Source organism: Solea senegalensis, linkage group LG13 (genome assembly GCF_019176455.1).
Source record: "Solea senegalensis isolate Sse05_10M linkage group LG13, IFAPA_SoseM_1, whole genome shotgun sequence".
Lineage (NCBI taxonomy): Eukaryota > Metazoa > Chordata > Actinopteri > Pleuronectiformes > Soleidae > Solea > Solea senegalensis.
Window position 1 is genome coordinate 10,666,077 of NC_058033.1, and position 12,920 is coordinate 10,678,996.

At 39.5% G+C, this 12,920-nt stretch overlaps 1 protein-coding gene across 4 annotated transcripts in view; it reads right to left on the reverse strand.

The window, feature by feature from the left end:
* LOC122779530 (unconventional myosin-XVIIIa-like) overlaps nt 1-12,920 on the reverse strand; it is an 87,851-nt gene that overhangs the window by 53,990 nt on the left and 20,941 nt on the right. For 2 of the 4 annotated variants that reach the window (XM_044041984.1, XM_044041982.1), the window contains exons 3-12: nt 10,436-10,523; nt 9,350-9,456; nt 9,085-9,261; nt 8,737-8,947; nt 8,490-8,632; nt 8,033-8,133; nt 7,833-7,896; nt 7,108-7,252; nt 2,784-2,957; nt 1,903-1,993 (exon numbers count right to left, since the gene is read on the reverse strand). In XM_044041984.1, coding sequence (XP_043897919.1) covers nt 1,903-1,993; nt 2,784-2,957; nt 7,108-7,252; nt 7,833-7,896; nt 8,033-8,133; nt 8,490-8,632; nt 8,737-8,947; nt 9,085-9,261; nt 9,350-9,456; nt 10,436-10,523 — 1,301 coding nt within the window. Of the gene's footprint in view, nt 1-1,902; nt 1,994-2,783; nt 2,958-7,107; nt 7,253-7,832; nt 7,897-8,032; nt 8,134-8,489; nt 8,633-8,736; nt 8,948-9,084; nt 9,262-9,349; nt 9,457-10,435; nt 10,524-11,495; nt 11,556-12,555; nt 12,583-12,920 lie in introns of all 4 variants that reach the window. The other 2 variants (XM_044041981.1, XM_044041983.1) reach the window with 2 other exon arrangements.

A 12,920-nucleotide genomic window follows, 5' to 3' on the forward strand; every position in this document is an offset into this window, starting at 1 on the left:
AACATTTCCATTAATGACATTCACTGCATATAACAACCATAATCCAAATGCAAATATCCTCTTATACGTCCTAACTATCTAATGCATTTTTTTTTTTTTGAACAAAAAAGAAAAATAAACAGCAAAATGTCCCTATAAAAACATACATGTAATAATGTTGTAGGATAAAGTCATGAACTTCTAATAGTCAAATCAAATCTTAAGAGAAACAATTAAAACAACACAAGAAGAAAAAAAGTAAAATAAAATCTGAAAATGTTTTGCTTTTAAACATCTGTTTAAATGTATTCAGTGTTCAGACATCAGAGTTTCTCAATACAAACCCCAAGAAGTACAAAAAGTGTCCTTAAGCAAAAGGTCCAGAACATCATAATGTCTAACAATGTACAGTATTTTTAAATATTAATATGTGTTGTCAACATCTGACTTTCAAATCAAATGTAATGAAAATTATACAGTATATATTTGACATTTTACGGAAATTGTGACACGGAATATAAAATATCCAAAACAATGTTAATATCTCATGTCAGATGAAAAAACAAAACAAAAATATATGTATATATAAAAAAAAAAACTAGATGAACCTTTACTTCTCTACCATTTATCTTCTGAGATCACATCATGTGAAGTTCTATGATTATCACTTCCTTTTTACTCCAGTATGAAGCTGCATTTTTGCGATCCTGCAAATATTTCACTATAAAACGTTCTAGGGATCAAAGAGACTGATATATCAGAGTGCTTTTAATTTGAAATGGGAAAAAGACGTGTTTGTTGCACATTTATAGCAGATGTAGAAGTAAATATCATTTTCTCCATCTGTTTTTCCTGATGAAACAAAAGCAATTTGTCTCTAATCTCAAGAACACATGGAGATGCACCTGAAAAGCATGTCTCACATGGGCAGTGTTAACTGGCCTGAAATGAATAGCAAGACGTTCAGTGATGCCGATGTTCATGCGTCCAGTGTGGCCCAAGTTCACTAATATAATTGGCAGAGCGTCGTTATTGTAGTGGTATGTTGTATGGAAAAGTACAGGGTGTACAGCATTGTCTTGTCATTGTTAATCCCCAAATAAAACAGGGTAAAGCTAGTTTTGCTACACTACATATAGTTAAATTCAATTTGCCACGTCATCATCAATGACAATTAAAAGGAAATATGGGTCAAATGAGGTGCACACTATTGTACCACATGCGACATGTCTTTCTTGCTCCTCCATTGACACACATACCGCACAAAGACCTTGCCTGTAAAAGAAATAAACAAATGAAATTGTTAAATTGGACTTTGAAAACACAGGGCCGGAACCAAATGGGGGGTTAAAGGAGGCTCAGTCCTTCATTTGTATCTTTTACATTTTTATGTATAGTAAATATTATGCAGCAAATTGTTTGTGCTGTTCTACTGAAATACATCACAGGAAATCAGGTGAGACAGACAGACATTGTATTTCTATACTGCTGATTTCAATGGAAACCCATTAAAAAACAAAATCACACAGTGTTTAAGGCTCTTCTACATTTATGTCCTATTGTGAGTACTCCAACTGATGCGTATATAACTTTGAAAGGCATCCACTATGGATATTTAGATTGTCTGAGGCTAGTCCGTGGGCAAATCAGTACATTTTTTATCCATTGCGTTCACTAATATATCTTTACATGACACATCTTTCATTTTAAATTTGATCTCTGATTTGTTTCTTTATTTAACCTAAAAGCTTGCTTTGTTCTGAATTTTGTTATTTATGTTATGGTGACCTCATCTTGTCCTCGACTTGGACACAGTTTTTAATTTCTGTAATTGAGTTTGACTGTTGTGTATTATACTATATAAATGATGGAACCATGACATGCAGCTTATACAGTTCAAACAACTGGAACCGAAATACTAACCGGTTTATTAGGGAAATAAGGACAGTGAAGACTTCAGAGTAAAGTCCTGATGCCATGGCGTCTAAACAGTCCATGGCTGTAGCCTTAGATCCTGAAATAAAAAACAGACACGGAGCAAGTCAGAAAGAGCAAACTAAAAACACAGTCTCCATCTGCATATAACACAAGAAGTCTTCAAACTGGGTCTGAAATTATCTCCGTAAAGCAATGTCATTTAGGGACTCAGGTGTTTCCGAAACGGTCATCTCAAACAGCACATACTTACGTCTGTGCCTGGCGGCAATGGCCACCTGTTAAGCTCTCCTAATTCATTCCACTGTCACACAAAATGTTGAGTCTAGAGTGTTCGGGGGGGTATTTTTACATCTATAACTGTAAATTCATATGTGACTGCAGATACAGGGAGGGTGAAACAGAGGTCAAGTCTGTCCATTGCTGCTGTGATAGAATTTGAACTGTCTCCTCCTGCCCTTCAAAGTATGCCTCAGACAAGATGGAAGTCAAAGGACCTGCACATGTGAAAGAAATCAATGTGAGGCAATTATGATTTCAAGGACAATGAATAAAGAGAAGGACCAAAATTGCTTGTCCCTACGTAGTGTGTGTACTTATCTGTCAATAGGCATTGTAAAAGCTGCGGTATTCATTACTAAGATAAGCTTCACTTTCTCCGGAGCGTGCAATTTCCCTCGGGTGATGAGGAGCAGAAGCGAATGTGTGTGGAAACAGAGAGAAAGTGACAAAGACAGGGAAAGAAAAGGTTTGTGTTTGTGGTGCGTGTGTGTGTGTGTGTGTGTGTGTGTGTGTGTGTGTAAGTGGGTGGGGGAGTTGTGAGGAATGGAGAAGAAAGAGCATGTCGGTAAATGTGGAGTGAGGAGTACCTGCGTCTGCCGAGCCATTTTCCTCAGAAGCCTGTCGACCAGCACCCCCTCCTCTGGGCAGGCTGCCCTTGGCCTGGTGCTTGAAGATGGCGGAGGAGAGCTCTTCCAGGGTGCAGCCCAGCAGGTAGGCTGCCTTCTGGGCCCACTCGTGACGCGCAAACTGTTTCCTGCCGGCTAAGACACAAGCACGAAAACGCTTTGTGACACACGTCATGTTTTGGACAGGTTATGGTTATATTTCTGGTCAAGCTGACACTAACACAGCCGATGAGAATGTGCACTAAAAGCATGATTCTTTTTGCCAAACATGCTTGTGGCTGGGAAATTCAGCCATTCTGTTCTGTCCTTTGTAACATGTATGCTACTGCACAAGTGAATTTCCCCGTTGTGGGATCAATAAAGTGTAATCTAATCTAATCTGAAATATAACTATTGATAAGAAAAAGGCAGCTATAGTTTTTCCACTTTTTTTCTCTAGACCGGCCCCCTCTTGACCAGACTAGATGCTCATTGGCCCCCAGGTCATTTGATTTTGACACCCCTGTTTTAAGGGATAGTTCAGGTTTTTGGAAGTGTGGCTACATGAGGTACTAACACATAATCAGCACTGTCTTTGCTGTGTGACTCCAGTGCTGAGAACCAGTCCTCTCCTCTTGACCACTTAACAAAAGGCTAATCTACATCGTTTGCCACTTTTCTGTGCAATTAGCCTTTTACGACCTGAAAATAAAGGTTTGTGCTGATTCGTAAACCATTTACTCCCTGCAAATCAGCAATTTTAAATCACAGCATGCAGGAGTTATAGATCCACTGCTGCCTCCATCAGTGGGTTATTTTGTGTTATTTTGTGATTTCGTTTTGTTTTAAATCCTGATCCTACCAAACAAGCCAGCAGCTCCTGTGTACCAGTCAGCTCAAAATGCGAATTTTTCTACAGACGTTAGTGCAAGAAACGTGAGCAGTTTAAAACTTCAGTTTCCAAAGGCTATCTGTGTGTTCCAACTGACAGCCATGTGTTCATTAATGCAACCCTCCTCGTCTCAAGCTTGTTCCTGGAGCAGGGGCCAGCAGGGGTCAGCAGGGGTCGCACACAAGCGCAGACAGTACCTCATATAAACTCTAAAAATGCTCAATTCATTGTTCCATTTGAGGTTAAAAAGCAAATAAAAAAAGAAGCAACAATTGCCTCTTTTAGCAACATGTGAATAAAAGCATATAATTGGGGCACATCATTCATTTATTTACATAAAAAAGCTGTTGGGGAAATACATGTTTCTCTTTAATCTACTGGTTGAGTGCTGGAAACATGCAGATATGACTGCAAACTTTAATTTTAATCCACCATGAAGTGGAATCTTCTGAGACTTATAACAGAGGGATTTCACACAGAGTGGTGGGCTCTATCTGCTTCATCAGTGGCTCTGCATTCTTTTCATGACGATAACCACAGAAAGTGTAAAGACGAGCAAAGACCTACTTGCTTTGATGAAGCTTAAATTCTAATTAAAAAAAAAAAAAGTCAAAAAGAGGAAATTGCGGTTGCCAATATAAGTGTTTTTGGAAAACATTGAGTGTATGTCTAAAGCAGATAAAATAAATCCACATTTGTACATTTGCACTTAAAAAGCAGCCTGAGTGCATGCTATGGCTTTTTTTATCTACACTTATCAGTGTGACAATAGTGTCGACAGTGCAGGGAAGATAGAAAAGCAAGTTCATTTCAGACGGTTCCTTAAATTAGCGGTAGTGGAGCAGAGATCATTGCTGCCCTCTTGTGTTGATCTGTGAAACTGCACTACCACCAGAAACCTATTTATTTTATTTTATTCTCGTCTATGTCTTCATAGTCTATGGTCTATATATTGCTATATTCTACATTCATAGATGTGATGTTGGGACATTTTCCCATTGTGGAACTAATAAAGGAGTATCTTTTCTTATCTTATACTGTCTTACTGTATTATATTTTATTTCTATTTAATTTAATTTCATTGCATAAGTCCATATGTCACCCAGTGATTTGCATTTCGGTAAAAATGTTTAGTTGCTGTATTCCTAACAGCAGATGCTGCACAGGGCAATATTATTTGCCATGAAACTGACTGGCAGTTAGCTGGAGGGAATCACTGAAAATGGTTTGGCAAACAATTCTGCCTAAGTGACTAACGATTACAATGGACGCAGGGGGTGGAACGTGATCAAACATAAATCCACAAATACTGCCACTATACAGCCTTAAATATGTGCTAAGCGTTCACCAAGTAGGCTTTGTTTACTCTACAGCTGCCATTGATCAGGACAATTCATATACATTTTTTAAGTGTCCTCAGTTTAACATTGTTAAATCTTTAAAATCACTTATGCATCACCAGGAAGAAATGGCATTTGATGGAAATAAATAAAAAGCTATAAATCTCTGTATGGGAAGGCAACTGTGTCCTTAAAAAGCCAACGTGTCCTTCATATTAAGGAATAAAATATGAGTAAAACTCACCTCATCCATAATAAAACAATCTTGTGGGCAGCGTCAGCCTTTGTAAATGGCAGATATCTAATTTTAAAATGGAGGTCACATGCTATGAGAGGCAGATCTACTACTTCAGAGCTGAAACAATAAAATCAAACCCTCTTACCTCAGATTTCATCATTTAAACAGCTTCAGAGACAGGAACCATTTTTTTTTTTCTCACGTACAAGAGGATTGTTGATCCCTAATAAATTCTTATGACAAGACAAATGTTCTGTCGGACCTTAGGGTCAGAATGGGATTCCTGATTTCAATGACTCAGTGAGGTTGACTGGGGTTCAAGTAATGTCACAAAATCAGCCCTTAGTCTAATTCAGGTACTGCCAGGACCAACAGATGGGTCACAGGAGGCCTTTTTCAGCCTCTAAATTTATATATCCACAATTTAGCAGCAAGCCACAAGAGGCCCCAAAAGACCCTGCTAATATGTTATCATATCATATGTAAAGTAACCTAGCATGAGGATGGACATGAACTGATCCCTGCAAAAACCCAGTATAAGAACACACTGCAGTTAAAGTAAACCAGACTCAAAACAACAGGTCATTTAGAACATTCTTCAATTGTAGTGCTAGCTTTGAAGGTCCTTTAAAATAGACCTAAATATGGCTGTAAATAGGTTGGAGTATGACTGAAAACACAAAGAAACACCAATAAAAAGTTTCTGAGGTGAATTCTACTACTGACAAAACCCAGTCGTTCAGTTGCTCAACAGGATAAATTATTCTAGTCCCCACCCACCCACTGCAGCTGCATACACAAACGCTCCCTCAGTCAGGACTGATAGTATTGCTTGACAAATCATTTCCAGATGAAAAAATCAAGAGAAGTTACACACGGCAACTTTAAGGTGTACGTATATATTTATCAGATATTCTGTTACCTCTGGATTAATTGAATTAATTCTGTCTCATTTCTAAAGTTTGCATCATGTGTATATGTTTTTGATAACATAACATGCATAAAGTGAAATGGTGATTTCTTTTTAAAACCTATCTGTACAACATTTAATTATCAAATCCTAGTCTCGTCATGTTATGGAAGAGGTTGTTTACATGTTTATAAGAGGAGATGATAAACACTATCATGTTTGTTGTGCTCATTTAATTCTAATGCTAACCCTGTGTACATTATTCATATATTATGTATCTAACTATTCAGTTCATCTTTTCTTCCCCTCCTTGTTTGTGAGATTGTTTTGGTAACTAATTGTTTGCTTGCTAATGTTATGTTTTTGTTGTCACTAGCGAAAAGGTTATAGGAAAGACAAAATAAATGTTTGTGAATTGAGTCGCAGCAGATGGGTATCTTCAAAAAGTGCGTGCTCCTACAAAAACTTGTGAAACAAGACAATTATATGAGGATTTATAAGGTTTGACCGAAAAGAAGTGTCAGTCCTACTCAATTAGGTTCAATCTATGTTAAGGTGTCTGTGTCCCCAATAATTCCAGTAGATATTTTGAATTGCTTGTCCTCTCGTCTGTCAAAAGCAGACGCCGTTCCGTAACCACCAGGACACTGATACAGTTGACCTTATTTCCTCTTACCAATCATCTTTATTTTGATGTTTGAATGAGTGTGGGGGAAGCAGTCCAACAACCTGATGCTTTTAAGGTGCAAATGCATACCTCAGTGATCAGACTTACAGCCGCCTTGCATCACACACAGAGTGTTACCTACAGTGACGTAACGCACGCTTTATATTTATGACATACAGAGTCACTAAAATGATTTCCACTGGGGAGAATACATGTCATCTCGTTTTCAGTGTTGTACAAATCAAAGATGATGTCTCACCCTTGGTAGCTCCTGCTGCTCCGAGATGGCAAATGGCCCCGAGGACGAGCCAGAAGGCCTTCTGCTCGTCACCACTCATTCCCAGAACCTTCATTGCTGCTTGAAGCTTGGAAAACTGCTGAGAGGCCCGCTGCTTCTCCTCAGTCTAACACATATGACACATATATTCAAAATAAAAATGATTTCAGCGCTGAAATAAAGATAAGAGTTATTCAAAGCATGTATTAAAATAATGAGTAAAACAAGGATTTGCAAAATCGACTGAAAATACAATCTCTGATCTACTTTCAGTTCTACTGTAGAAATGTCATTTTATAGCATTTGCCTTTTCCAAGGCGGGGTACGCTGTGCTGAGGCAGACTGATGTTTGTCAGATGTTTTTGACCTCAGGCAGATGTGAATATAAAGACAGATGTTACTCCATGTTCTTTAAAATGAGGCTCAGAAAAAGACCAGCTTATAATGACACTGTAATATAATATTATATGTGACAAGCATCATGTACAGTGAAATGACTGAACACTCAAAACACTAAAAACAAACAAAAACAAATGTTAATAAATGTTGGAGCAAGGGCACACCCGATATAAGGGGAATCTTTTTTGCTGCCAGACAAAACAACTACCAGCATTCTTAAAAAATTGCTGCAATTGTTGCACATTCAGCTTTATAAATGGTATAATACGTAATAACTTTTTGTTACGTGTGGCTGTTGAAAGAGGTACCTTTGTCTGAGGCATGATTCCAAATGCATTGTTTTCAGCAAAGTGGTTGAGATGCAGCTCCGTTCTGACGAAATGACAAAAAACAAAGACAACATCAACATTGCTTCTGTTTCTGTCCAGGTTATTAAAAGCATCCGGGAAGACAATGCCCATTCAATGAAATGAAATGGTGTAGTGTACTGTGTGATTTCAAACCTGACCTCAGAGAGCTGTCCGCTCCTGCCATGAGGTAGTAAAAGACGTTAAAAGTGGACTCTCCTTCCGGTCTTCTGGTCACCCTCACCTTCTCCAGAAGCATAGTCTGAGAGGCAAAGGAAGGAAGGATGGGACACTTGCAGGATTCTCATGAGGCGAAGGGAACTGTACACTTCAGTTTACAGCTCACAAAGAGATATAGCAGAAAACATATGCTTAAAGATATTGTGGGAGTTATAGGTATATTTTTATTAAATCAGCATTTTTTTGAGTGATAGCTGTGTTGTCACTGATAGTGAGCATCGTCTGTCTTATGCTGGTTCTGGGAAAACAGGCTGACTGTGCACACCTCCAGCAGCACTAACAATATGTCAGTTCCTCATACAACTACTGTGACAAAAAAAAAAATAAAAAAAAAATGGATTCATTTTATAAATGAACATGTGTTTGATTATCATATACCTGGATGGAGGCTGAGGTCATCTGACCCGCCTGGTCAAAGTCCAAAGAAACGACGTAAGAGAAGCGGCTTGCGTTCCCGTTCATACAGGTGGAGGCGTTTCCGAAAGCCTCCAAAACTGTGTAGACCGCCTGCCATTTCTCTGCTACAGACAGACAAAGACAAACAGAGTCACTCGTAGGACGTAACAACAGCGTGCAATACATCAGACTTATTTCTCATTCTGCGTCTGGATCCTTTGTAACCCACTGGAGAAGGTTTTGTTGGTGCTGCCAGCAATGGTGAGCAGATATTGGATGATGTGTTGACAGTTGGTGGTCTTGCCACTGCCGCTCTTTCCCAGCAGGACAATGGACTGATCCCGGCGAGTTGTCAGGAGATTTCTATAGGCGGCCTGGGCCATGCTGTAAATGTGAGGGGCAGTATCCTCCCTTCTACAGCCTTTGAACATCTGCATTACCTGGATCGTAGCCAAAGAGGCAGAGAAGCAGTTGCGTATATCAAATAGCACCTTGACTTTATTGCATGGTGATTACAATCTCACAATCTGTTCATGTGAAACAGATGTGTGATTATACACCACAAGCTGCAGCCTACCTTCTCCGAGTACATCGAGGGGGCACTAATGGGGTTAATAACCACCATGCTGGGTCCAGCGTGTGTGTGCACCAGGTTGCCACCGTATCGCTGCCGCAGGGAGTGCATCACGCTCGACTCATTCAGATACTGCAGAGAGGCCAGGTCCTCCACTCGGTCAGACACTGGAGGGTTTGCCTGCAGTTCAAAGTCAGAGGTTGCTCACACACTCGCCCAGTGCCACCCGTAATTGATGAGGATCAGAGTTGATCTGATGATTAAATACCTTCTCTACATCATCTTCATCCACGTCCAATAAAGATCCATCACTCTCCAGGCGGATTTTCACCTTCCCCTCTGGCAGACTGCCCGCCTCCGTCCTCAGGAGAGTTGCTGCATCACCACACAGATTGAAGTTCATTTATTGTGACTTATGATTTCACCCTTCGTGCAAATCTTCTCATGTCTGATCATGTGAGGCAGTGGTATATAATGTTAACGCTTTAGTGAGAGTTCAGGTTTTTTAATTGTGAATTAACGACACAAATTCAGTGCTGGGAGAGCCTTGCACGTCCCTGGCACACTGCTGATGTGAGCAGCCAGACTGAAACATAAAGGCACTCTCACTGAAAACATCAGAATTTAACCACTTATCAGAAGGCTCATCTGAAATAATGTATGCCTGCTTCAGTCTATGGTATTTTATTTTAAGAGTACCAACCTTTAAGAAAGCATTTTCTGGTTGGGAACTGTACATTGTAAACCACTGACTCCAATGCAGAATTCCATTGGAAAAATGTGTGTTTTTAGCTTGAAGGGGACACAGAAACTGCTGCGCTACAGCATTGCTGCCTCATTTGGTAAATCACTGAGGTAAACCTAATTGAAGGATTTCAAACACTGAGGTCATAAAATAACACATTTGAACTTACTAATGGAGGCAGCAGTGGCTCAGCAACTCCTGTGTGCTGTGGTGTGAAATCCATGATTTTCTCTATGTACTTTGGTGTGGGAGACTAAGCAGTTTCCACACTTCAGTTACCGGTCAGAAAAAAAAAACTGTCTAACAGTGAAATAAAGAGGCAAACATATTCTTAAACGATTGCAGAATTAACAGGAGCAAATATTTCCTTAGGGGTGTCTTTTTTTAAATGAGTGGAGTTTCCTTTTGGAGGCCGTATTTCCAGTCAGTCACTGAGAGCGAGTGCAATTTAAAAACAAAACTTTCCCTTTAAAATGAAAATTTCAAAATCATTTTCTATGTTTAAGACTATTTCCGTAACGGTGTAATCAAATATCATCCACACCGGCACTGAACCGAGCTGAGGATTCATTTTAAAAGACTTACAAATAGACAATTAAAGACACTCACCCAGTGAAAATCCATCCTTGTGAACAAGCCATACTTTCTCTGTGTTATACCAGGCTCTCTCTGCTGTGATCTGCTCCTCAGTCTTTCCCTGTTACAAGAGGTGAACCATCAGTACAAGACAAAGCTGTTTGCACAATCTACAACTACAAATAAATGAATGTGTATGCATATGATTTTGAATATGTTGGTTCATGTTTCCCCACACCTCTTTTATCAAGACACATACACAAAGATACAAGGACATCACAGACATAAGGGTTAGGGTTGAGTATGTATATACATATATATATACATATATATATATACATATATATATATATATATATAGTTAAAGGTACAGGGTGTGACATTTAGGAGGGCTTATTGCCAGATGTGGTTTAATGAATATATAATCGCTTTTTTTCACCTTAGGACAGGGTTTTTTATTGACTTACAAAAACCCTTACCTTGTTTCTATAGCAGCTTGAACAGTCAAACCAGCCAGAGAGTGTGTTTTGAAGCAAAAGCGAACCATTACATGTATTCACTAATCGCGAGTGATACCACACAAAAAATGGCTATTAACACCATTCCCATCGCCCATCCCATTGTGGTTGGTTTGTCCCGTGGTGTTTTGTTTTTCATGTTTTTCATGTGAATGCATGTCTTAGTGTTGGGCTGGAGGTGTTGCAGGAATTTGCATCACTGTCGACTTAACACATTCCACCTTGGTCTAAATTTGATTTGAATTTAGGATTAAACCAGCTTTTGACCAGTTGTTAAGGCATAAAATCCTTACACATTGAACCTTTCACACTGCACAGCATAACAAAACTGCAACACAACTGCATTTACTTCTTTCCCACTGAGATGTCCGGACAGCAGACAGTTCAGATAAACTAAAGGTAAAAGCTGAAGTGAAGACAAATCCTAGTGGTTTCTTTGTGGTGATATTGCCACAGTACTGGACCATCCTCACAAGAAACTTCACTCGATCATCACACATGGATACAGAACAGACAAATCATGCATCACGTTGAAACAGGAGTATGACTTCTGTCATATGCCTCCATGGCCAGACCTTAGTTGCAGCTGAGTGTGCTGCCTGAAGGACGGCCACAGGGTCTTCAACAAGTTTGGGCTGGAGAAGGAGGAAGCAGAGGTCAGCTGAAATTTAGATTGGATTCAAAATTTGAAAACAGAGCACAAATTGTGGCACGGTGAAACCGTTATTCTTAATCATCACGTTAAAAACACCACACAACTCTGTAGCAAGACACGGAGCAGTTAAAAATGCAATATTAAGTCAAGCAACGGTAGCAGAGCGAGCTGTTCAGCAAATTCACCAGAAAATAACTGCAGCACTGATGCATGAATGAGCAAGGTTTTCAAGCTGCCTTTAAAATGCAGTGTGATGGTCTCTGGGCAGAAAATTAATAAATAAATAAATCATGTTCCACCAAATTAGCAGTCACAGTTAACAAGATCTGTAGCACACATGCCAGACACTGTGCAGCCAAGTGTGACACAGTCGTAGTCAATGCTAATTACTGTCGCCATAGAGATGATATGGTGCTGCATTAATGCGAAGATATTATGAAATGTAATATTAAAAAAAAAAAATAATAATTAAAGTCTCACACAAGTTTGATAGGATTTTCTTTTAAAAGTATAAGGTAGATGAGAAACTGCAGCATATGACGACACTATGAGAAGATAATTTATGATTACATCACACCATAAAACTGTTAAGTAAGTTGATCGTGGTGTAAGAAAAACATTAAAACTTTATACTAAAGTATTTGTTTAGTTATCGCAAATCATATCATCACCTCAATATTCCATAACATTATCATGCAGGCCTACTTCCAGGCTAAGGTAGTAGGGCAGCAGGGCCGGCTCTTGGCATAGGCGATATAGGCGGTCGCCTAGAGCGCCATCTGCTGGAGGGGCGCCGCAAGGTGACTAGTGATGAGTATACAGTCACTTTTGAGCGCGACAAACACGCTCGTGGACACACACACACAATCTCGCCTAGGGCACAAAATTAGGTAGAGCCGGCCCTGTAGGGCAGAGAGGGTCAGTAGAGGAAAACAAGCTTAGAGTCCAGTGTGGTGAAGCCACAGTAGAGCAGGCTGTACCTGAGAGGATTTGTGGCCTTTGGCACGCTAGCACGACAGCAAAGAGGACAACAGCAAAGTCAGGATCCAGAGACCCACAGAGAGGCAAAACAAAAACACATCAGTCATCAGTTTGAGCACAGTAAGTGCATTGCACCTCTCTCATCAAAGACCATACAAACCAGACACAGTCAGCCATAAAATCCAACAAAAACAGGCAAAACAATCACAGGAGTATATTGAAGTATAGGCTCTCCCATTGACCTGATGAAACAAAGCAGTTCTATAATAATATAAACCAGGGATGTGCCAATGAAACACGGTATATACTTAGATATCACATATCGAAAAGAGAAAAACGGAAAACACGATACAATCCAAACATC